The sequence below is a fragment of the Leptosomus discolor genome, chromosome 10 (assembly GCF_034619465.1).
Source record: "Leptosomus discolor isolate bLepDis1 chromosome 10, bLepDis1.hap2, whole genome shotgun sequence".
Taxonomy (NCBI): Eukaryota; Metazoa; Chordata; class Aves; order Leptosomiformes; family Leptosomidae; genus Leptosomus; species Leptosomus discolor.
The window spans coordinates 20340474-20367029 of record NC_141400.1 but is presented as its reverse complement, the minus strand read 5'-3'; the positions used below and the strand labels follow the sequence as shown (position 1 = coordinate 20367029).

Here is a 26556-nt window from a genome sequence, read left to right as displayed (position 1 = left end):
CGTGCCTGCAGCACCAGCTCAAGACTAAAGAGCAGCCCTTGTACCAGACTAAACCATTCCCATCTTTCATGAGCCGATGCCCCCAAAGCTGAAGCTGAATTCCATCCCGTGGGTTAAAACTCAACAACAACGCTGCATGTTTTCGTAGCCAGGTAAGGCCACAGAGCAAATCTGCAAGGGAAGGAAGGAAATGAAGCACAGTTGGTGTTAATTATGCAAAACAAGATGTGACTTAAAGGATGCGAGTAACATCTGGGTACAAGCAACAGGTGCCTGATAAGAGAGGAGGAAACCCAGACCTTTCATCTGTGCCGCAGGAGCGGACAGCGGCTGTAGCTTCGTTCAGAATGGAGATAACGATGCTGAGTCACCTCCAGGGCGGATTTTAGAAGGTTTATGAAGTGATTTCACAGCAAGTGGAGGGGATGCACTACCCCCACGTCAGGGAGCCCGGCTGCCAGGGAGAGGCCCCCACTGCGTGCCGTGGCATTTCAAGGCAGCAAGACAAAGCTCAGGGACGCGTTCGTGAGGCATCGCTGAGTGGATGGGCCCAGCGCTCCCCTCTCCCCACCAGAAATGCAGGGTCTGCTTTGCCATCCCTCCCTCTCTGGGTTACAACGATGGGCTCCTCTCACTTCCCACGGAGGCTGAGGGAGTAGGGGGTGATCCACAAGGAGGCTTCTGAGAAGCGGCATCTCCTGCAGGAGCAACAGGCTCAACGATTTCCAGTCCTCCCAGGTTCTGATAATCTTAAAAGCTCTCAAACACAGCCCTGCCAGAGTTGCACTCAAGCCTCATAGCTCTGTATCTAAGCAGGCACCTCCGATTTCTGTTTGGTGGCACCTCCGATTTCTGTTTGGTGGCACCTCCGATTTCTGTTTGGTGGCACCTCCGATTTCTGTTTGGTGGCACCTCGACAGGGACCTGGTTCAGGCAGTGCCTGGTAGCCCTTGATACCACTGCCAGGTATTTATTTCCAGGCATGATAGACCAGCACAACTACTGCTGGTAGCCATGCACAAGGGAAGAAGAATTCCTATAGCAACATCCCAACAACTTATCTGACATAGTTATGATATACTTGGCACAATACAACAGCAAGTGTACCAGGAGGCCTAATTTTTCCTACTCTACCCATCGCTAGAAGCATCACAAGCATCAAACACATCAGAAATATACGATGTTGCCCTAGATGGCTTTTGCAGCAATGCATTTCCATGCAAGGGGAGGATCACCTCAGTGGATTAAAAGCTAAAGATCCAGTTACCCAGGTTTTATGAATTATTTCTGAGTTAGGTGATAAACACCTGAAATTCCCTTCTCTCATTTTAATAAGAAATTTTAATCTCCAGTCTCCACCCTCATAACATACACAGAAATGGTTCAGTAAGCAATAAGAGGGAAAGAGTTCTCCTCTTTGTATCACCAACAGACAGCAAAACCACCTATAAGGGCATGTACAGTTTCAAGAGGCAAGGCCAAGTCTAAAAACCACCTCTTCTCTAACAACCTGAGCTCACTGCCAGCAAATTAGAAAATTCCACATGCAATATCGGTTTAGACAGGGAATTAGCTACTTCTTCACGCAGGAGTGCTGCTTGCATGCTGACTTACTGCAAGCCTCCAAACACCAGCCAAAAAGGATTTGGAGGTACATGAAAACCTCAGCAGATAAAGTCTACACATATGTTCTTGATCCAGCTTAAAGACAGTAAAATGCCAAGCGACCAAAGATTTAAGACAGAACACGGCTACACATTCAAAACGCCCCAGAAGCACAAGTTACGCATTCCCCAGGGGGTTGCACTTTCACTTCACTAAATTGCCTGCATATTTGCTTTTTTCTGATGGTAGATTAGGAACCATGCATTTCCTTAAACCACCAGCTTTTGGCCAAGACACACACGCCTTTCCTGGAGACCTGCCAGCCCACACTCACAGAAGAGGCAGATCTGGAGCCACGTTCCAACGTGAGCTGCTCCAAGGCGAGCCCAGGACCCGGCTGCTGGTGACTGCCAGCCCCTCGCCAGAGACCTGGCTCTCTCGGGCCGGGCAGGTGGGAGCGCAGTGCGGAAGGAGGAAGCGTGACTGAGCAGCCTGGCCCCGCTGAACGAGACCCAGGGCTCACCTGTGGCATTTTGTTACATCTCTATACCACAATTTTGTGACTGCGAAGAGCACAAACTCGACAGCCCAGAGGAAGAAGCACATGTTCTATTTAACACGCCTGACTGCAAGGGGAACGTTTTTTAAAAGTAGGGAAAAAGGAATATAACCTTAAAAACATGGGTAGTAACACACTTTCCTCTAAGGCAGACCCAGCTTGAGCCCCAAAACCCCTGCGCGCTTCCAGGGGCAGGGTATCATAGGCTGCACAGAGCAGGCTTCAGCCTTAGCGTGAACGCCCCTTAAATATTCTCTCCCTATGGCCATCTGGTCATGCCTCACACACACACGTGGCTTCTCCACACAACATCAGCTCCTGCTGCAGGTAGCTGGGAAGAAACCTGCTCTCCAGCTGCCCCCAGGTGCGAGACGCTGACAAACTCCGTCCTCCAAAGCGGCCCAGTTCCCCTCTTCCAAGCACCCCCGTACAACTGGGGTATCTGCCCCATGCTGTGCACAGTTTGGTGGGCAGATTGTGGCCTCGTGAGGCACATCACATTCAAGGGACGTGACCAGAGGGGCATCTGATGTCTGAGCACACTCGTACCGCTGGCACGGTGGCGAGCGGAAGCAAAGGTGCCCAGGGCTCAGGCCGATGCCGAGGTGGGCTGTCGGAAGGGGCGCCTTCATCACGCCCCGTTACCGGAGCAGGGCGGTAGCTGGTCAGCACCCAAGGCTCTCGGGGCTTTACGAGCACTTTGTGGAACCACCAGCAGTCAGCAGAGCGGGGCACAACACATCCCTTTCAGAGATCACCTTACTGCGGTCTGTCCACAGAACCACAGCTCTTCTACTGACTGTAGGACATAAAAATTGCAAAGTGTTTAGGTAGATGGTGATGATGAGTATTCTCTGTCTTCATTGGGAAAAAGAAAAAAAAAAAAAAACAGGCAGATACCAGAGGTTCCAGGAACAGGCAGTGTTGTACAAGCTGGACAAATATTTTGCTGCTTCATACAGCTTCAGTAAAACAAATAATATGACCTGAACCTGACAGTCAAAGTAACACAAAGCCCTAGGGAAGGTAAGGGTGTAGCCTCTATCACAAAGCACAGGCAACCGTTCAGCTTTCTCAAGGATATGCAAGAACAAAATCAAAGTATCTACTTCACAGGCAACACTTTGTGGCAGTGTCACAGTTCATCCCAGTGAAGAAACCGCCTTCAAAACTCTACAGCCATTTCAGGGTTTAAACGCGCATGAAATAAGTAAGCAATTAATTTCCTGCACAAGAAAGGAACATAGAGTTCTGTAGCACTGGTACTACCAACACGCACAAACACGCTACACCTCTCGGGATAAGTGGGATTTCTCTTCAAGCCTCAGCTTCCAGTATCCCATGATGGCAACGTGACACTCCTCCCTGGCACTCTATCAACCCCACAGAGCCCTTTCTACAAGGACAGCCTCGTCCTCGCTGGTAGTAGCACAATCTTTTCGCAGGAGATTTGGGGAGCAGAGCAGAGCACCAGGCGGGCAGCAGCGGCGGGCAGAGACACCAGCCCATCCACCCACATCCCACCCCAGCGTGGGCATCTTGAGCTCCTCCTGTTCACAGAGGAAAGTCAGAAGAGCCAGGAGGCTCCAGAGCGCAGCTCCTCAACCCACCACCCTCCTGCTGGGGTTTTGCTTCAGTGACCCACAGCTCAGCTCCCAAATACTGACCCAACCCAGGGCCTGCTGGCACGAACGGGAGGGGCAGCTTGGAGGAATCCACACGTGGTTCCAGCCCAAAGCAGCTGTACACGCCCAAGCACAGCAAACATGACAAGCTTTAGCAAGAAACACCCCTGTCCATAGGGGAGAATTAGGCAAATACATTTTAAATACGTGTCAGGGACAGAGGCAGAAGGAAGAAGAGGTGAATTAACTCAAAGATTTACCTTTTCAGAACTCTATGCTTAAAAGGTCTCCTACAATTCGCAGTGACACCAGTGATATTCTGGGTTCTCTCACGCCAAGTTTTCCCTCCCTAGAACCATATGGCCAGACCCCATTTCCTCCTCACCCCTCCCCACACACATGAACAATTTTTCTTTCCTCTCTTCTGTTTCATTGCCGGGGCTTTTGTCAGGAGCGTACTGCCTAGCTGGGCTTGCCTGTAACCGCCGGGTGATTACAGTGCCAGCCCTCCCTGCTGCTACGTAGCAGTTTGCAGTTGTCACAGGAGCGGCCGGGGTCTCGTGGGGAGATGCTCACGGCACTGCCACAAAGCCCTTCCCCTACGTGCGGCCCTGAAACACAGAACTCAGCACAGAAAAGCCTTTAATCCTGAGCTGCTCGGCTCCAGCACCGCTGCGGTGTCACCGCACACTTGCAACACTCAGACCAAGGTTCAGAACTAACGCATATGCTCCTCTTGTAAAATGATGGGATCGGAGCAGAGCTTTTTGCTCAGGCATTTGAGCCTCAGCTTTGAGCTGATTTCCAACACTAAACATGGCAAGATGTTATTCCCCTCCCCCATATAAGCATTTTTAAAATCGCATTTTCTTCCATTATGCATTTATTTGCCAATTTTCAAAATCACAGACATCAAATTTCTACGCTTGCCTGTCCTTCAGGCAGTATTTTATTGTAAAGAATAAAATGACCAATAACAAAGTAACATTTTTAACAACCGTACGCTGTCTGTTCCCAAAAGCCAGCACCCATCCTGGGTACTTGAAGCCTCACAACATTGCATGCACCGCTCGGATAAGCCATTCTGTAGAGTCTCCTTCTTCTGTCCTTCCCTTGTCAAACTGCATTTGCCCATGACCCATGAACACTGCTCCCACTTGGAAAGGTCTCTGCCCTCGGAGACAAACACACACAGAACTAAACAATCAGCCTTAGAGCTCTTGGAGAAAGAAATCTTTTCTGGGGAGGGTGTATCTGCAATAATGCACAGTGTTCATATTAGCACTGATTAAACAAACAACACAGACATTTTTTTCCAGGGCTGTGCAGGCTTTTAGGTACGTGTGCCATCAATGTGGTAGGAAATGAGAAGGGGCTCGGTTTGTATGTGGGAGATGACTCTTCACACATATTAAAAATACATCGTTAGCCTTAATGCATTTTCGGTGTAGAGCAACCTGCCTCCAAGGACCCTGGAGGACCCGGCCTGCAGCTGCTTCTGTGCCAGCTGAGCTTCTCCATTTGCTGCACGGGAACTGAGGCACACCAGGACATTTCGGAGCTCTCCGTGGGCAGCTAGGGCAAAGTTTTCAGAGGACCTCCACACCGAGAAGCAGCTGTTTGCTATAAAGATCATTTGAAAAACCTGGCCCTGAGGGCCTGCCTCCCACTGCCTGCTGGGGATGAGGTCCAACAGGACTTACAAAAAAACCTAAACGTGGGAAAAAACTGCAAAACTGAGAGCAGCCCAGAAATCGCCTCCTTTCCAGCAAGCAGGGCCATCTCCCTGCTCTTGGTCGGTTCGTGCAACCCACACGGCTCCACCCTGCCGCCTCCTCCACCTTCCCGGGAGAAGGAAGCCCCAAAATCAGACCCACAGGTTGCACACACGACCTGCGACCGCAGCCCTGGGTTGCGTTCGCGTTTTCATACGGTGTCGCCAGGAAGAGGCACGATCGGTAACGCGCCGGGGAGGGACACGCGTGTGACGCTGCTGCGGGGACGGGAACGCACCGCGGGCCGAACGCGGGGACACGAAGCCGAACGCCGAAGGAAAACCACGAATATCTCCTCCCTTCCCAGCCGCACGCCCCAAAAACAGGGCTCGCCGCACCCTCCAGCCTCACACGCCCCCATATTCCTCCTCCCCCGCCCGCACAAACCCGCACACGGGCAGCAAGACCCCGTCCGGCTGCCGGCGAGAAGCGCCGCCGCCCTCCGCCCCGCACCGCAGCGGGATGCGACCGCCCGCGGCCGCAGAGGTGGGATGGGGGGCGGGGGGCACTCCGGCGGCTGCGGGGGGTGGCGGCTCTGCCGAGGGGCTGGGGGCATCCGAGGGGCTGGGGGGGTCCTGACGGCTGGGGAAGGGGGGAGGGGGCCGGGGCTGGGCGAGCCCGGAGGGGAGGAGGGGGCTCGGCGGTGCCGCCTCCCCCACCCCGAGCCCCGGCGGCCGGGAGCGCGACGCCCCCCGCCCTCGCTTCCCTCGCCGTTACCTCCAGCCCCGGGCGGGGGGCGCGGTGCATGCGCAGCTGCCGCCTGCCCTCCATTCATAAAAAAAAAAAAAAAAAAAAAAAAAAAAAAAAAAAACTAAAAAAAAAAAAAAGCGCGAGCCGTACCCGTCCTCCGCAACTCGCACCATGTTCCTCTCCAGCCCCCCATTCATAAAAAGACAGCCGAGCATGCGCGCTGGCGCCCTGGTGCCCACCCATTCATAGAGTCGGGGCGGCCGCGCGTGCGCAGGAGGAGCGGCTGCCCTCCCATTCATAAAATAGCCATTTTCCCAGGCAGCGGCGGTGGCAGCATCGCGGCCGCCGCTGACAGCGCCGCGCTCGTAGGTCTCTGCCCGCAGCTCCAGCCGCTCTCGCCGGGCTTTTCCCAGGTCCGGCCGCTCTCGTCCCTCTCGGATTTAGGATTAACTCGCCCATGGAGAGATGGTTTTAGCTGAATTATTCCGAGTAAGTACGAGATCCGCGGTTGCGAGCGAATGTTAAATATTTTGAAGTAGGGAAAATAAAGGCTGCTCCCCGAGGGAAGATCCTGCGCTCTTCCTAGATGAATGTCTCGTCCCTTAAAGATCCCTGATCACAGGCATGTTTCTGACGGTGACTTTTCTAACAGCGCTTCCCTATCATTATGTATAGTGGATAGCTGCCCAGTGGTTCCCAACCTAAAGGAGACTTTGCATTCTGAAAAAATTACTCTGTTTCTTGCAGAATTTGCATTTGTGTTCCTGCATTGCTTGTTGAGAACCTCTTTTCTGTGTTCCTTCATCAACATCTGCATTTGGTGTACGTATATGGCAGGCAGGGTTCACCATACTGGCGTCAGGTTTGTTTGCAGAGCTTTTTACAGCAGAATAATGCTCCTCTTTCTGTTGATGGGGTGTCCTCTCCTTCATCCCTTCTTCCTTCCCCAAAAAAGGAGCATAAATATATGGTCACCTGGGCTGACAAATAAGAATTGGCTATTTCTTGCTTTGGAATATGAAAACTGATTATATGCATTTCCTCTCTTTTCCAAAGCCCTACGGCTTGTTAGTGTCAAGGAGTTCTGAGCTGTCTCCATAATAGGACACTTCAGAGATCAGCCACTGGTGTGTCAGAGCTTTCCTGCATGACCTTTGCTCTTCAGCATTTTATTTCATACAACTGTCTTGTTTTCTTTCCTTTTTTTTTGGCCTCGGTGCCTCACTCCATCACTGTTCTGCTCCCTGTCTAGCTGCACACTTGGTTGCTTCAGTTTTAAATCTGGATGGATTATATATTTTAAAGGCTCGATAGGCAGTAAAAATGTGTACCTGGAATCATTTCATGAAGGTATATGCAATATATATGGAGGGAAAACCTGTCTTGGCTGCTTTTCTCTACCAACTGCGTAGCAAAGATAAGCCAGGATTTTATTTTCTGGTACCAGTCCTGGCGTCACAGGAGAAAGACAAGCCTAGAGACGACATGTTCTGAAAATTCATTATCAGAAGGGGAATGGAAAAAACAGAAAGGGGCATATAAAAGGCACAAAGGTCTTAGAGGAAAGCAGGACTGGAAATGCAGACCTTGGAAATGGCAGTGCAAATGAATATCAGCTTTGACCACAGGAGGAAAAGGCTTCGCTCTTTTTCTTCAAGTGACCAAGGGTCTGATTTCTTGATTTAAATCTTTTATAGCCCCAAGTTTTTCCTTCAAGGGTGAAGGAGAGAAAGAAGGAGAAAAGGAAAAGCATCCCTGAATCATCCAGAATAGAAAAGGCACGTTCTAGGTTCTTTAAAACTTCTTCAGCTGCTGCCTTTCTTCCATACCATCCTGAGGGCACCGTGTGCCAAAAATCAGCTCAGAAATTGCAGTTGAATTGGGTAAAAAGAAACCCAGCTTCCCCAATATTAAGCCCTCCCCCCTCTCTCTTTATTTTGGATTAAAGAATAAAGCTGCAATTTGTGCACGGAATGACAATGATCCTGATGACTGGCTTCCCCCTTCTCCATATAAAAATGAATGATAGCAGGAGGAGGGGTTGTTCTCAGTTATTGGAACCCCACTGGGGATGTCTCATTGATAAATGTGCCATTTTCCATGGGCTGCTGTGTTTTCTGTTGCTAGAACGGACTCCATATCAGTCTTAGAAAATTAAAAAGACTATTTTCTGAATACTGCAGTCCTTTTGAAATTCTCCATGAGGTATGTGCAGGGGAGAAATTATTTGTTCCCCTCCTGAAACAGCAAAACAAAAGCTGTTTTCATGGAATCATGACTAATTCCGAAATCATACTGGGAAATGCAACATCTCAAACAGCAATTCCCCCCCCCCCCCCCCAAAAATCCTCTTATCAGACTTCAGTGAAATAAAATCCACAACCCTTGCAACACTACAGCAATAATTAATTCACAGTTCTGACAGTTTTCCAAATATTAGTTGTAAAAGCAAAAAAAAAATCATTAATCATACTGCTGTACAATTTTCCAAATCCAGCCCAGTACAGAAAGCTGCCTTTTTATAGGCAAACAGTTACACAAGTATTGTTTGGGGTTTATTCTTTTTAAATACAATACAATGTATTTCCTTAAGAAAATATAAAATCCTTCTAATATAGTTATCATGTAGTACCATCAGCTTAATAGATCATACCTGAGCTTTGTTCTCTGGCCTTAAAATAAATGTTCTTGGCCAATAGAAAGCCTTGACTAAGAAATTTGAGTCCCTGGAGACCTGAACGTTAGTGGGCCAAAATGTGCTTTATTCCCTTGCAGTGTAGGAACAGGCTTTAGCTGGACAGAGACAGCTTCTTGGAAGTCTACAGGTCTCATTTCCCAGCTTCTGAATTTCCACTCTCTGGCAAGAATTTAGTGTCTCATTTTTAAAAATGGCAGGTTTCCCTCATAAGCTTTCTAATTTTTTTTCCTTATTGCTCGTAGAGAAAATTCTAGCTGTCCTTGGGTAGATAAGGCTGCTAAGGAGGGGAACAAAAAGAACTAATATCAGTAATTCTTTAATATTAATACACACTTTATGGAAAAAAGCTTTTTTTTTTGGTTTTTTTTTTGTTTTTTTGTGGTTTTTTTCCCCTTTTTTTAAAGCATTTGCAGCTTGACTCAAAATTCAGCTGGCCTAACTCAGTCTTAATGAACCCCAGCGTTATATATTATTCTTAATCACACATTAAAAAGATGGGCTTGCTGAAAGGTCTCCTTTAACTTCAAGTGTCACCTTCCGTCATTAAAAGCTTTTGTTGAACCTTTGACTTCCATCGGTAGCAGCGTGTCCCTCATCACTGCCGGGAGGTCTGGTCAGGAGGATGTCCTTCATGCCAGACAAAGGCAATGGCAGAATTTGTTGCCTTATCACCAGCTCCTCCTCCACTGGGGCTCGGGGAAGCGAGTCCTTTATTGATCCCTCTCGCCTGCTGCGGTGGAAGCCAGCCCTGGCCAGCAGCACCCTGCCTGCTCCCGGGTCCCTGCTCCGCTGTGCCTGCCCCAGCTGCCCCGCTGGGGGCACATACTCTGTGAAGCCCTGGAGATCTTCCCTTTGCAAGTACTTCTCAGCAGCAAGGCCAGCTCTGAGACCAGGTACCCTGGCTTCCTTTTCGCTGCATGTCCTGGGGATTTCCCTCTCTGCCAAATGGCTGGAGGGAGGAGCTGTAAATACACCCCCCAAGCGGGGGATGCAGCGGTGATCAGTGCTTTCTAGATAAGGATTTCTAGACAGTGTAACCAAACCAGCACAGGATTGTTCTAAAAGCAGTGAGAAACCCGAGGAGATTTGCACTAGTCACCGTTGATTCTGAACAGCGTTGACTTGCGCAGGCCATGAAATATATGCCCGCCCTTGACAGTACACTGCTTCAACGTATGTTGTTTTCAGTTATGGAAATGTATTTGGACTTATCTGTACAGCTTCTGTTGCTTGCTTTGTTTTCTTCCTGTTGGCCCATTTTTTCAGAAATTCCCGTGTCCCATATAGCAAAGCAAACAAGCACATTTCTGCAGCGCAGTTGCTGCGATTGTTACTACCCGTACGTTCATCTTAACGAGGTGGCCGCCACAGCTCTCTCGGAGACTGATTCCGCTTTTGCATGGACAGTAGCAGGTCTAGTGGCACAGTAACCAAGAGGAGGTGTGGTCCTGCTGTCGGGTGACAAGATTCGGAGGTCTCTGGTCTGTCCCCTCCCCATCACTGACCCACAGCAACACCCCAGGCAAGCAGCCCGGCCCTCCTCGCAGCCCCAGCGCACGGTGCCTGCAGGCGTCAGCCGGGGCTCGGCCTTTCATCTCGCCGTGGGCGTTTGCCGATCCCTTCTTCCCAAAAGCTTGAGACGCTTCGATGCTTGGAAACCTGTGATCGAAAATTCTTACTGAAAACTCAAATTCACTTTCCTCTGCTCACAGTAAGGAGGCAGAAGGCGGCTCTTTCCACACCATTACTCCCCACCCCGCCCAGTGCCATTATAACCATTATGGGTGTCTGGGAGCCAGCCGCCACCACCGCAGCAACGGGCAGCGCTGCTCCGCCTGCGTGTCCAGCAGCTCGCCACCATTACAGGGCGCAGGTCCAGGCTCGAGCAAGGGGCCACCAGCGACGTTACAGGACATGGAGAGGACAATCCAGTGCCAGCAATCCCAGGAGGAGACTGGGTTTGCTGAGGCAAACGGCTCTTTCCTGGCACTGGTGCTGTTCAGCCACAGCAGATGGCACAGGCTGCTCATGCAGTGTAATTAAGGCATAATTCATTAGGAGGAGATGAAGTGATCCCTGATCTGGTACGTGCAGCTTACAAAGGATAGAAAGAGTTGTTGGTGGCTACTCTGACCCTACTGGTGATCTCTCCATTAGCAAACACACCCCAAGCAGCACATTTAAGGCTGAGTCCAGACATTTGCATGTCAGCATCTGGTGTTGAAATTTTCTGCATCTTTCAGAAACAGGTTGGGCAAAACCATGGTACCTTGTGCCTGGTGCTGGGTGGATGGGAGGTGGGTCATGGGAGCACATTTTCCCATTTTCCTGTTGGCTTCAGTGGGACTGGGGGCACTGGGGATGTGTTAGAGTCACACCAGCGCTTCCCTGGGCCGGGTTTTGCAGGATTGCTTCCACACAGGACCCAGTTCTGGCCTTAAGTCCCTTATTCTCATTATTCTTTTGTTACTGCATACATCTAGAATGTTGTTAAATGTGTGAGAAAAAACTCACTAAAATTATTAACTCATAGGTAACAGAGATGGTTAACCATTATGTATTTCTGCACTTGTTAGATATTTAAGTCAAGATCCATTTTGTTTTTCAGTAACTGGAAGACAAGTTATCCAACTCCACTTTGAAAAGAAAGATACTAGAACATTATTGCTTCAAAAATTGTTGTGAAGACCTTAATGAGAATGAGCTTTCCTGGGGGTTTAGATGACTTTCTTACAGAATTGCCTACCAGGATGTAGTTTTCTATGAAATCATGTAAGCAAGTCCGAAATCCTATTAAAACATAAGATGACTTTTGTTTTAATTTATATGACTAAAGAATCTTCAAAACTTTCAAGCCTGGAATAATACCAAAACACTTTAAAATAACAGTTGGTTTCCTACAAATTCAGGACTAGTAGTTATCCAGTACAACAGTCATTTTAAATTGGCAATATCTTGGTGAAGAGAAGAAACAAACACTGCAGCACATTTGTGAACTTGCCTTTTGAATCCAGTTTTACTCCCTTGGAAGAAAGTATATTTTGACTTGAAAATTGTATGTGGTGAGCAGCCATACGGTCCCTGGATGGCATGGGGGAAGAGACATTTTCTCCCCATGGGAGTTTGTTGACATGTCTGCTTTGAAAAGAACTCCATTGTTTCACCTACCTCAACAGAATGGAAAAAATCCCAGTCTAAGAACATACTCATGAATTTTTCTTCCTGTTGGCTACTTTCAGAAAATTGCCCGTACAATTGCAACCAGTGAATTTGTGCCTACGTTAATGCTATAATAGGTCTGTAATTACCGATGATCAAAGATTAGCTAATTTTGTTTACAAGTATTCTGCATGGCATTTTTTCTCAATTAAAGTGCAATTTGCAGTCAGACTGGATCAGTGCAGTGGACAACAAAGGCACTGTATAAAGTGTCAGAGCTTTTGCAAAGTTATGGTGCTCGAGTCTCTTAAAGCTCCTATTCTACCTTATTATTATCTCTTCTTTTATTTTTTTCTTTTTTCATTAATCCACAGTTTTCTTTGAGTGCCACATCTTGTTACATTAAATATGTTCCATTTGAGCAATTAATTCACTATGTGCAAGCAGTACCCAACTCCCCCTGCCAGAAAGAGCAGATCTGTTCACACCAGTGTCACAGACTTCAGTCCTTTCATGTCACAGCGGATGAGCCCCACGAGCAGAGATGTTCTTTCCTAGGGCAGGGTGACATGTGCAGCTCATCTCTAGTGACCAGCCCCTCCTTGGGTAGCCAGGGGGGCTGCCACAGGCAGCTTCAGGCACTCCAGTTAAAAGTGGGGGGAAGGGGCAGATGGACAGCTCAGCCTGTTCTTTCCTGCCTTCCCTCCCAACCGAAGGGGCTCACGTTCGTCACCACTTCTACCCAGGGCTGCTTCAGACACACAGTGGCCGTGTGCCGTGTGCTGAATTAGGTCGCTTCAACATCTGAGCCAACGCCAGCAACGGCAAGACACAGTTGACCACTCTGAACCCCACCTTGCTCACCTGCACAGGCCACCAGAGCCCACACCAGAGCCCCACGGTTACATCCCTTCAGCTCTGGTCCTTTTTCAAAGTCTGAAGTTCTGCCAGAACACCCCAAACATTAATTCTGGTTGGGAATGTGGCTGGGACAGAAGCTGCAGTTTACAAGATACCCATGTTGCTGCTCAAGGCAATGTTGTCCTGGCTGACAAGCACCCTGCGTGCATGATGGGTTCCTGGTGGGGAGGTGAAGAAGGGCATGGTGTCCTGCTTGAGGAGCAGGAATGAGTTTTCCTGCTGCTGAGCGGACATCTTACCAGATACTCTGGTAAAGAATCACGAGGTATCCTTAGATCTGCCTGCAAACTGACTGTGTTTCAAAGGATGACTTACTTGTATTGTTCCAGTCATCCTGGAACGGTTTCACACTGGTTGTAGCTGTATTTTTCCCCTCTGGGGAACACATGAACCAAAAAAAGGTCAAGTTGTGATGTCTTGGAGGATCTTCCAGGGAGGATCACCAGGATCCGTGCATATACCCAGGCAGGCACACCTCAGCCTACAAGACTTCACGGGAGCAGTCTGGCTTCTTGACTTGCTTCTGGTCCAGCACGAGTCCTTAACCAGAGAACTTGACTGGATCCCTCTTCTTTACCATGAGGGATGGAATGCTGTGTACATATGCAGCTACTGGTACCCTCTGCTGAAATCTTTCTTTCCATGGGATGCAGACACAAAGCTTAAAGCAGAAACAGCTCAGGGAAGACGTGCTCAAGGCACGTGCCAGGGGAAGAACGCAAACGAACTGAAGCAACCATACCATAAAATATTGATCATCATTGTTATCTGGGCAGATCCCAATGGAAGAGAGCCTCCTTGCAGAGCAAACACCACCCAGCTCACTCTCTAGTTCAGCACTCAAGATGTTTGACCTGGATCTGTCTCCAGCAATCTTACTGCGCTGCTGAAACTTCTGGTGACAAGACAATCGGCAGCAATGTAGTCGTGGTCCTTGGAAAATTCTGTAAATATTACAGAAATCTATGTCTCTTAAGAGTAGCTTAAAAGGTGAGAGCAGTTAACTGTGGCAACACTCTGCTCAGGAGTGAAAAGGCAGGGCAGAAGTTGAAGGACCATGTGTAGCACCGCACTAAAACGTGGTAGGGTGTGTATCTATGGTGTTTTAAAGGTGATCTTCAGCAAGAAAGATGTTGTGTCCAGAGCAGGGGTCTGGGAATTAGGAGGGCTGGGTCTTATTTGGCTGTCTTGACCCCAGAGGCTTTATCCAAGTAGATCCTGTGCCCAAATGTCTGCAGGGTCTTCGAGTTTGCCATGTCAGGGCTTCCGTTCCCCTTGTTCTGCAGAAAAAGTTTGTCTGTTGAAAAGACAATTTGAAAGAGTGTTATAGCGAAAAAAGCTGATGAATCATTTTCAACATTAACTATCCTAAAGTGTGGCGTCTAGTCCAGGGTTCCTCTCCTTTCTGTGGTAATCAACTCTGAAATCCTGATTAGCATTATCTCGGTGAAGCCACCGTTCATGTCTGCCTGCACATGGCCACGTCTATGTACCAGGAGTTTGGGTGTTTTAAGAGTGCCTGTGGCTATGATCCTTCTCCAAATTAATCTGATGACATAACTTCCGCGTGATGTCATCACGAGTTCTGGACCATCGCCGACTGTGCAACCACGGCGTTAATGTGCAGCCTAAATGCCAACCCCTGGGTGCTGCTCCTGGCCCCAGGGGGCTGCCCTCCCGCACCGGCAGCGAGGGGCTCCCCGTGCGATGCCACCGGCAATGCAGAACGTCCTCTATGTGCCACCCCGGCTCAGAGCTGCCCTGTCGGGGAAAATCAGCATCAGCTCAGCCTCGGCGGAGGTGGCGGGTGCTGCCCGGGGGCCAAGCGGCTCTCCTCCCCACACGGGTGCACTTCGAGGAACTCCTGCTCCGTGGATCCGGTCTAAACCTCCTGCGAACGGGCCGAACTCCAGGGAGTTGGTAACGGGGGGGAGTGAGCGCAGGCCGGAACGCTGAGCCCTGGGCGAGAGGTTGTGTGAAAGTGACGGAGAGGCAGCGAAGGCAGCGCTGCGGAGCAGACAGCGAGGCTTGTCGTGTCGTTCAGCGTGCCACCATTTCCTCCAGCTACCTTCCATCTAACATCAGCCCTGCTGCGCTGCCTCTTGGCAGCTGAAACAGCTGCATCTCCCTCCTTATCAAAAAAAAAACAAAACCACAAAAAAACCCAGTGAAAGCAAAGTCCTCCTGCAAACATAACACCTAGCTGATGCAGAACTGACTTTTCTGCCAAACTCTGTCTTGCAGCAAGTCCTTTTTGTATCACGGCCCTGGATGCTGATGTACGAAAGAAAATCAGATTTCTTTTCCCTCTGCATGCCCCGTAGTTGTCAGAATCATTGCTTCTTTTTATTTTTTACATGCAGTAAATAGGAATAGACGCTTTAAAAACTCTCTTGTTTCTCAAGTCAGGATGTCAATGGGCTATGAATAATGAAATTAAAAAAAAAAAAATCAGATGAATGGCTGAGACCCAGCAGAGAATTTTAACTAGTGCAGAGAAACAGCATAAGGACTGCATTACAATCATGATCATTACTGCTAGATAAAGCACTTCTTCCTGCTTGTCTTGTGCAGCGGACAAAAGGAGCCTGGCAGGCAGGATGCGGTGCCAGCGCCCAGAGGTGGCATGTGCCATCCTGCCCACGCGCTGCTGCGCTGGCCCCCGCTCCCCGGCGTCAGCCCTCTCCCCTATTGATCTCGGGAGAACTGGCAGGTTTTCAGCCCCTCAGATGCCAAGTGGTCTATCAAAGCAATGATTTCCAAATGTAATAGTGGACTCTAGTAACATTCTTCAGTGGATAAAAATGCACTTCCCTCTCTCGTTCCAAAAATGCATCATCAGTTCATGCTGCAATTTTTGCAGCGTCGCGTTGAATTTAGGGGGGAGGCTGTGCTCTTGCAGCAGCGCACACGGTCACTCTCACACGCACCCTTCTCGTGTGCGACTCGGTTGTAGTTGGGTGCAGTTTTTTCCCAACTTTTCTTCAGCCTGCTGTAATATTAAAATCTTCCATGCTGTTGGAAAAGGTTAATTTGTTTGTCTGAGCACAAACCACTGGCAATGCTGTTCACTAGTTCCTTTTTCTCGATACCAGGAGCTTTTCCCCTCCTGCTCTGAAGCTTTACTCACCGCTCCTTTAAACTGATCTCCAACATTATATTATTTATGAATAAAGGTCACCCCGTGAGGAAATGGCACATCTACTAGAAAACAATGTGCACTTTCTAAATTTGAACCAAGTCGTTTCCGTTCTTTGATTTAAGTTTAGTTACTTCCTGTGGTTTCTTGTCCTACGCCGCTGCTGAATCTTTGGACCGGCTCCAGGATAAATTGCACTCTTCCCATGAAATTAGAAACTGCGGCAGCAGACGGCTTAGCCAGTGCAGCCAGTAAACAGCACTTAAACTAAATATTAGCCCACTTAGCGTTTTGAAGAGGAGTGCCTAATTACCTGCGCGAGGTGACATACCAGGTCTGGCCTGTGCGTTGCTCCCGTCCGCTCCCACCCCGGTTTGCCACCAGACAAGCTGCTGAGCAAGACCTTCCACCTCCCGCGGGAGGGCTGAAAGCCGCCTTTGAAGCCAGCGGCTCCCGAGGGAGACAGGACACTTCCTCGCCGCAGCCCAGCCACCCTCCCGCCGGCAGATTCTGGGTTAGCCAGGACAAGTGCTCAGCCCCAAGCATCTTTGTACCAGGCCAGGGATCCTGCGAGCCACAGCTTTGCCTCAGGTTTATTCGGGCTGAGGGTCAATGGGGGAAAATCCCCAAACCTTCGATAAGTCATTTCAGGCGGTTTGCTGACGAAAATACGTGTGAATAGGCACCAGTAACGCTGAGATGTGCTTCGCCTCAGTAAAAAATGACGAATGGGCATTTCAGGAGCCTGCAGCCACGATAGCCCTCCCAGGACCAGAGGAGCTATATATGGCCAAGGTTAGGGAGAGGAAAACAGTAGCAAAGAAAGAGCGATGCGCTTTATACCAGGGCAAGCGCTCTGACTCCCTTGGACACAAGCTGACCTTGTAAGACCCTCTGCATAATAACCAGCTTCAGCAAAGAGCCCTGTTTGGGCTGGGGTTGCAGCATAACTCAGTAACGATGCGCTCTTTCTCTCCCCTGCCCCTTTTCTTTCTCCTTTCCTTCCCCCAGGATACTTAAGAGGAGATTTTTCACCGTTCATCAGACTGCTTTATCAATGGAGCCCCGGATTCCCCACAATATCACCGTTGTCCCCAACTCTGTGATGGTCCAGCCCTTGCTGGACAGTCGGATCCCTTATGGGCGTCTGCAGCATCCGCTCACCATCCTGCCAATCGACCAGATGAAGACCACTCACATAGAGAACGATTACACCGACAACCCCACCGCTTCCCAGCTGGCAGCCCAGAAGCATCCCCGAGGCCCCCACGAACTGGTCTTGACCAACCAGCACCTGCAGCGCTGCGAGCAGGATGTCACCCACCCCTGGATCTCGTTCAGCGGGCGCCCCAGCTCCATCAGCAGCAGCAGCAGCACATCTTCAGACCAAAGGCTCTTGGACCACATGGCCCCGGCGCCCGTGGCAGAGCAGTCCTCCCCCAGAGCGGTTCGCATTCAGCCCAAGGTGATTAACTGCAAACCCCTGGACCTGAAGGGACCCGTGTCTCAGGAACTGGACAAGCACTTTCTCCTGTGCGAAGCCTGCGGGAAATGCAAGTGCAAGGAGTGTGCGCTGCCCCGGACTCTGCCTTCGTGTTGGGTGTGCAACCAAGAGTGCCTCTGCTCGGCACAGAACCTGGTCAACTACTCCACCTGCATGTGTCTCGTCAAGGGCGTCTTCTACCACTGCACCAACGAGGACGACGAGGGCACGTGTGCCGACCACCCCTGCTCCTGCTCCCACTCAAACTGCTGCGCCCGCTGGTCCTTCATGAGTGCCCTCTCCCTGGTGCTCCCTTGCTTGCTCTGCTACCTGCCGGCCACTGGCTGCGTCAAGCTGTCCCAGAGATGCTACGACCAAGTGAGCCGGCCCGGGTGCAGGTGCAGGAACACGAACAGTGTCATTTGCAAGGCATTGCCGGAGAGCAAAGCAAGCAGACCAGAGAAGCCCTTTTGATAGTTTGGGAGGATGGGAAGGGTGCTCCTCAGAGGGGGGGCGGTGGCACTGGCTCTTTTTAACAACCTGTGTTCTGAGGATGACGTTAGCCTTTTGCCTTCGGAGAAAGCAGAAGCAACTGTTTCCACAAACTGAAGCACTTTGGGTTATTCAGGGTTTTGGGACTGGTCAGAATTTCAATAGATGGGGCCAAAAGAGGAATCTTAATAATGTAGAGTGAAAGCCGAAAACGTACGCATGTCATGAAGTACAGCTGCTTAAAAACTGGCTCGGACGGACGGCTGCTCACCCTGCCTGCACACCACAAGAACCATCAACTGCTTGCTCGGCAGGCACGGCCGCACGAGCAATACCCATTCCCAGCTGAAAAAAGCCGCATTGGATTCGTATTCAGGGTGGGCATCTCGTTTTCGCTTTCCTTCCAAACGCTTAATTTGCCACCAGTAGCCTGTTGAAGGTGATGGGTCAACTCCCCCCGCCCTCCTTCCCTGCCTGCACACCAGTAGAAGGGCCCGTTGCACACCAAGTACGTGTTTCTCAAAAGCTTCCTGTGTCCCTCAAAGATTTTGACCCAGAAGCGAAGATACAGCTCATTTGTTTAAGGGTCTTTCCACGTTTAGGCCTATCGCTTTCTTTGACCCCGCCTGGGCACGCTGATTTGGACCCTCTCTTTAAAGCAAGGTGGTAGCAGGGCTGCCCCCTCCCCGGGAGCAGCGGCGGCAGGATGTGTTCAGGCGGTTGTGTCAACATCGTGTCGTTCTGCCTGTAAGCTGAGCCGTAGCATCAGGTTTCTCTCGATGGAATATTAATTTTACATCAACAGGACAAACCCGCTCCAGAAGGATGTGGGTCAGATCCCATTTCCCCAACGCGCACGCTTGCTCCCCCGGTGCTGGAGCAAAGGGGATCTTAACCCACGCCACAAAGCAAAGACGTTCAGTGTTTGTTCCTCTAAACCTTTTAAGCTCTGTTAAGAAGTCACAAAAACCTAAGTGTGCAGTACACATAGGTGTATTTTTGTAGGGATATCAATCCAGTACCTCCTCTCCTGGAACAAGCTCTACTTTGCTCCTTAAATATTAAGATTTTTAATATTTTTTTTTGTATCTTGGGGATGAATGGCATTGGCTTGAAGTACAGCCCATTCCCCCATCTCTACTGCTGCTGTTCGACTTTTGCCTCCTCTGTACAAAAGTGTTTCTTTTTAAACGTAGAGACTGCTTTTCATGTTTATTTTAGTGCTGACAAACACTAGGGAAAGCCAGGGGAGGGAAGAGAGCGGATATAAAGAATGTGCCCAAGGTTTTCAGTCAGCGAATGTCACCGGCTTTGTCTGTGCACTCATCCCAGGGCTGGTTCTGCAATCCCTTGAGATGCAGCAAGCCCTGCAGATGCAGCAACCCCTTTTCTCTCGACAGCGACAAGGTGCTAAATAAAAAATCTTTGTCCAAACATGCAACGCTGTAATAAGTAGGCAGGTACTTGTTGCATGCAGAAAACTGATCTAGTCTCTCTTTTTTTTTTTTTTTCCCCTTTAATTAGAGGAAATTTCCTCAGTAAATGCACAGCAGTGACAGTGAAATGTCATCTCTAATTAGATAAGCAATAGGCAGAGCTCATGTAGCATTTCCAGAAATCCCATTTGCTTGGTTGCGATACAGTTGCTGCGTAGGGGTTGGCAGGAGTGTACTGATGGGGCTTCTGGTGTCTTTTGTTTTCAGAATTCATTTAACCTGGATGACTTGGGATTTAGTTAAGCTTAATTGTAGATATTTATTGAATGGGAAGTTTAAAAAAAAAAAACCACCAAACTTTCTATATTTATAACATTTGCTAGCTTGTATATGATAAATCATAGAAAAAGGGATACTAAGTCTGTCACCAGATACCAATTCCTATAGTTTATCCTCATGTTGACCATGTGGGGACACCAGAAAGAAGGAAGCAGGTGGGAATCCAGAGCTGTATTTATTATCTTGCACAAATTGGAGGGGAAAAGACAAAAGGAAAACCAACCCCCAAACTAGCTGAACTGTTGGTTGAATGTATAAGGTTATGTATTTAATGACAGAAATCATTTTCCTAAGATGCAAACAGGCTAGAAAACGCAGCAGGAGAGGTATTTATCTGCTGCCCTCCTCTGTTGGGACCGTACCCATCCAAACGGCCTCCACCTGGGGTTGGTTTGCCTTTTTGACCCTCTGTCCCTGTCTGTTCCTGGGGGATCTGTGCTGAAAATCTGCAATAGCAAAGCCCATGGCTCAGATGCATGGTCCTTGCAGGCAAATACAACGCTGGCGTGGTCACCACTGTGCCAATCTACACTCATGTATATACACCCAGCCATCCCGTATGGATTTACTTCCGTTGTACATAGTTGTAAACTATTTCTCTGTTGGTTTCTTTTAATATATAAATCCTGCTATGGTGTAAGCCCATCCCATGCTGGAAGGCTGTAAAGCATTAGTGGATGTGTGAGAGCAGTGGTGAATGTAGCAGAGCCACCCTCCCTCTTCTCCTTGCCCTCCCGGCACAGCGCTCCGGCTCTGCTCCATCGGCTCCTGGCCCAAGATGTGGCAAGAAAGCGCCGAGCTCCGTGCTGGGCGCTGCGAACGGTCCGGGCTCAGCCGAAGCGGGGGCTCTGCCAGCGTGGGGCTGGCGGAGGGTACATCTCCAGTCAATAATGTCTTTGTTCCCCTCTCTTCACCCACCCCAACGCCTCCGTTCCCCCATCCTCTTTTAAGGTACTTGGGTCTCCTGGGACGTACCACGGGCACGGCGCCGTGTCACCTCAGCCCCAGCGAGGGTGGGGAGGCGGCAGCTCTCGCCACCCTCCCTGCGGGTCAGGTCCCCCCTCGCAAACAGAGGTTTCTGCTCATTAGCACAAACCTCATCGCTCTCGGGCCATGTCGGTGCGGTGGGGTGGGACCACGAAGGTGAAGGGGGTGGGGAGGGCAGGTTCCCCCCGTGATAGGCGCTGTGCCACCGCAGAGCGGCTCTGGAGGGGGAGGATGATGATGGCAGGGCGCTTCGGCTTTACCGCCCTGAACGGCCGATGGCTGCAGCAGGTTCGCTGCTGGGGTTTGTCCTCCGCCCACGCGCAGAAGCGCAGACCCAGAAAGCAAGAAGGGGTGACTTTACGGCGCGGTGGCAATGCCACGCCACGTCCCCAGCTGGAGCTCACCGTCAGCAGACAAATAAACCATCACCGCCCCCTCTGCACCCGCCGGGTACCAGGAGCAGCTACTAAATTCACACCGTTGCTCCCTGGGCACCGGCTTTCCCACCCAGACGAGCCCTCGCCCTTTTGCAGCGCTGGGTCTTCCCCCTGCCGTCCCATGCTTGGACACGCTGAGAAAGGTTTCCCCCTTCTCCTGTTACCACCCTACCACATATACACCCTGATATGTTACCACAGAAGGTTTTCTTTGTATAGAATATTTATTTTGAAGCTCTATTTTAATAGTATTTATTTTAGAAAGTCTACTATCGTAAGAGTTCTTCTGTTTGTGAAGAAAAACAAGTACTGATGAATGTACTGATCTAGAAATTATATATATATATAAATATATATTGTTAAATATATAAATGGCTGTTGTGGTTTTTAAAAAAAAAAAATCCCAAAGAATGTTTATAGCAATTATTCTAAAAATACAAGCCAAGTAGCCCAAAATCAGTGATTTGGAGCCACGTGCACCAGGAGTGATGGAGGGGTGGGCTAACTGGTAACGCAGACAGCGCACTGGCCCCGGGGACACCGGCGCATGGTGCAGGCACCCCTCACCCCATCGGGGATCGCAGACCTCAACACGCACCGGTGACGGCTGCGATAGGCACCAGGCGTCTGCCGGCTCAGCCACCAGCGCCGCAGCTGGGGCAGAGCTTCCCGGGGGAAGGGGCACCCCTGAGCCCCCAGCACGGGGAGGAGCCCCCACACTGACAGCCAGAGCCACAGCGAGGGGAGCCCCAAAAGCATGCGGCCCCTCACCGGGATGCTCTCCAGCCCCACCGCTTTATTCTGGCCGAGGAGCTGAGGGCGATGCGGGGGTTGTTCTGCTCATCGCGGCGCACATCGTTTAAATGTCCCGCAATTCCCCCGCAGCAGGGAAGAGCCAGCTCCCCGGTGAGGAGAACACCCTGCTGGGTCCACTTGCAGGAGCAATTCTCTCCTTCCCCCCACCTCTAAAGCGCACCAGGGAGGTTTGCGTTGAAGTCAGGCTGCTTCCTCCACAGGGATAAAGCTCAACCCTTTGTGTGAAAATTTGGCTGGAGGTTAAAACCAAACCCGAAGTCAACAGTACCCACGGTGCTGAGGGATTTTTGCGGAGACACGCCTGCCACAGAGCCTCCCACGACATTTCAGACCCACTCCCTGCTGTCTTGCTTCTCCTTTCCAGGAGCAAAGCCCACAGTTTTCGTACACCGAGCCGTTACAGACGGGTCTGCTCAAACGCCACAGCCACACCGACGGGGCAAGCATGGATGGACCAGGCGAGACAGGGATGGAGGCCAGAGGAGAAGACCAGGAGGGCTCTCCCCTCCCGCCTCCTTCTCTTGCCCCATCCAAACCTTAATACCACAACAAGAGCGTGGCCTCAGGCAGGTGTCATTTTCATAACTTACGAGTCTCCGGGACAGGCTTTATTCTGGTTTAGTGGTGGGCTTGGTAGTGTTAGGATAATGGCTGGACCTGAGGATCTCAAAGGTCTTTTCCAACCAGAACGATTCCGTGATTGTTTGCAGATATTTCGGTGCCGCACGGTGCTCTGCAGGGCTCTGCATCCCCCAGCGGCGCATCCGTCCCATCACCCACCCGCGCCCGCCACCCCCGGGGCACCCGTGATCGGGGGTACCTCTGCACGCAGGGAGCAGGAGGGGACTAAAAACCCTTCCTCATTTCCCCAAATCACCCCCATCACAGCTACGACCGTGACCCAAACTCCTCCCGGGGCGGGGTGCGAACCCCAGCCCCGTTTACTGACACTCACGGGCAAATGCGAGCAGCCACTCGCCTACAGCCGCCTCGCCAGAGCGCAGGGCATTGTTTCCTTCACAGTTATTTATTTTTAGAGACAAAAAGTCACGGCGTGACTTACCCAGGCAGGGCTGTGCTGCCGACAGCAGCAACAGGCACCACCGGGGCCCTGGCTGGATTCAGAGCATCCACAGCTCCCATCCACCGGCACACACTGCCCTGCCGCCTTCCGGCTGCGGCTGCTGCCTCGGGTGTCACCAGCCTCTCATTAAGACTGCTAAAAACGAAGTATCCGGGTTAATTTTCACCATTCCTGTTACTTATTTGCGCACGCTGTGGAGCTGTGACTCATTAAAAGGCGTGCCATGTTTTGTGTCATCCCCAAAGGTAACCCGAGCGCTTCACCTGGCCTGAAATAATTTTATGGAAAAAATAATGTTGAGTCAGTTACCAGATCAGACAAAGAGGCGGTAACGACACCGTACAGACCATGACACCTGATGCCAAAAAATCTGCAACGAGGGAAAGATGCTGAATTTGTTATGCCGGCGGTGGGTCTTCTCTTTAAACAAACAGACCGAGCCAGGATGAATAAATTTAAATCAGAGTTTGGCAACACTGACTGATGTCTTCCACATAAAGCTTTAAAAATATCAACTCGGCGTTCACGTCTCTCTGCTGGAAGCAAACCAGAGCACTCGTGTTGATTTGACTAGTAGATGTTAGAGTAATATTTTTTCAATCAGAATTATCACCTTTTTTTAAAACCATTTTTTACACCATTTTCAAAAATTGGCCGTTGAGGGAAACCAATTCCGACTCCACAAGCACAGGTTATAAGAAGGTAAAGAGATTTACGGAGCTAAGGGTATAACAGACTGCCCAGCTCACTGTCGGGCTCAAAACAACTACAGCTCCTGGAGGTCAGACCAGGAAAGGAATTTCTAGTGAATCAAAGCACCCAAAACACCCTTGAAGCAATGCATTATTTCTGAATGAATGGGCTGAAACTTAGAGAAATGGGACAAAAAGCTAATTTTGAAATCTCCTTTAAAACTATTTTGCTAAAATACGTACTTAATAAACACGCTGAGGTTTTCCCAAGGGTTTAAAAACACTCGTGACGAGATGGGAGATTTGTCAGCGTTGCCGGCAGTGGGCGGAGGGGACAGGGAGCGCAAACAAGCGACGCTGGGCAAAAGCTGCATCCACCCTTGAAGCCAAACACCGCGATAACGCGGCTTCGTGCCAAAAACCGCAGAAAGCCCCGACGCTCAGGCTGGCCCTTCAGTGGCAGCGCTGAGGTGGGGTTTGGGGCCGGGGACGCACCGTCCGTGGTGAGACACCTCTGCGAGAGCAAGGGGAACAGCAGAACACGGCGGGACCCAGGAGAAGGCAGTCACTGCAGCGGGTGCCCCCTGCAAAAAGCTGGGGCTCAGGCGGGGCAGGGCTCGCTCAGCACCCGGCCAAGGTGGACCCAGCAGGAGCCGCTCCCCCAGCCTGTGGGCGCAGCACCGCTCGCTTCCAGCCCCGGGACCAAGGCAGAACCCGTCCCCCACGCATGGCTCATTGAAGGCTGCAACACCAACCTGCCCAAGCTTCTCCAGTAAAGGATATTTTTTTAAATTCTTTGCAATTATACAAATCTACCGTGCGTGCACACGCCTGCAGGTGCACAGATCCACACGCAGGCGCGGAGCTGGAGCGGGGTTATTTGGTGCCATTCCCCTCAGCGAGCACCTCTGCTCTGTTTACACGGAAATAAGGGATTCAAGGTCTGGTCTGTCTTTTTTTTTTAACAAAAATAAACTATTAAAAGTCAGCAGATCCACCTCCATGACCACACATTTCCAGGTGTGATGCTGGGGCAAGCATGGCAAGCAGGAGCCCAACTGCAGCGCAGGAGGGCTGTGCTGCTCCCGTGCAGGTACCACTCCTTTCCCAGCAATAAATAATCTCTGCCACCAGGGCTGGACACCGGTGGTGTGTGAACAGGCACGATGGTGGCTGGGCCAGGAGGAAGAGCCCTGTGCCCGCGACCGGACGAGGAGCCGGCTCCTCGCAGGGGATCCACAGACCAGCACACATCACCCACGGATGAAGTTTGGCCTTTTGTGAGCGGCAGACAAATGGCCAGGATAAAGATAAATTGCCTTTGCATTTTGTTTTACTTCCTAATGATAATAACCTCCTGTGTGAGACAGTGAATCACCGGGCTGCCCACTCCGACCCCTGCCGAGCACCGTAAAACTTTAGGGATCTCCTCAAAGAGCCGTGAGCGACCGCGACCCTTCGGAGGGCTCCCACAAAGCAACCGCTTCCTTTTCAGGGGAGTAATGAGGCGGTCAGAGAGGTCAAGGCAAAGCCTTTCCACGGGGAGACGCAGGTCTCCCCTCCTCTTGTGCCCCAGCCTAGTACAGGGCTCAGCCTCGACCAGCTTCGGGGCAGAGGGGATCAGAGCCACTCGTGCCCTGATCAGACCCAGGGCCCCGAGTTGGATGCCGGGTTTCGAGAGGTGAAGGGGGTTCACAGAAGCTCCTGGTCATGCCCAGGCCACCGGAGCCCATCACAGGGGCTCAACAGCCCCCCAGCAGCAGCTCGGCTGACAGAGGGCTCAGGACTCAGAGCTCGCCCCCGCCCAGCGATCCCCACTGCCTGTTAAACCCAGAAAATAGCAAAGGAGATTTTCGGAATGAACCAGCCAGGATTCCAAATCTCTGCTCACTTCCCCCAGACCATCACCCCACCAGCCTACGCCGGCAGTGGGAATGCTGCCCCAGTAAGGGACCGGGCAGGGTGGGCATCCCCCCAACATCTCCCACTCCCTTCCCAGCCCAGCTGGGCTCCGCAAACCCCAGCAGGGTTTGTGCTCCCAAGCCCAAAGGTCCAGGAATTTCTCAATAAAAAGCCTGAAAAAATTGACTTTTCGGTATACCTGAACGGAGGGAAGATTGAAATGCGTGCTACCCACTTGCTCCATAGCAAGGCAGCTTTCATTGACATTTTTCTTCCCTTCCAACAGGGAATAAATAGAAGTTTATGCATGAAGAAATTCTCATGAATAAATCATAAAACCAAGTTCCGCCCGATGCCAGGTATGTTTGTGATTATGGGATGCAGTTATGTAACTGGGTTTTCCTAATCAAAAACATTATATTCTTGGAGCATGAAACTGGGACGTTCTGCACCACATCCCTTCGCTCCAATTACTGCGCTGGAGCGGCCGACTGCGTGCAGAGCCACAAAATCCTCCACTAAACATCCTGCTCTGAGCTGGGAAGGCAACGGCTCGCGATGCCTCTTGAGCGGAGCTGTCTTGTCCAAAGAGATCCTGAAGCACGACTGTACGAATAAAAAAGTCCATTATTGTGGATACAGTATTTAATTGCTTTTCATGAAGAAGGTGAGCTATCAGCACAGATTCTCCCCTTTAGGCCCTACAGGGCTCTATGG

General features: G+C 50.5%; 1 protein-coding gene across 1 annotated transcript; it reads left to right on the top strand.

Moving 5' to 3' along the window:
* Positions 1–17228: 17228 nt before the first annotated feature.
* On the top strand, positions 17229–18128 carry SPRY4 (sprouty RTK signaling antagonist 4). Its single transcript, XM_086471132.1, has one exon. It carries the CDS (start codon positions 17229–17231, stop codon positions 18126–18128), a length of 900 nt encoding a protein of 299 aa, XP_086327258.1.
* Positions 18129–26556: the final 8428 nt, after the last annotated feature.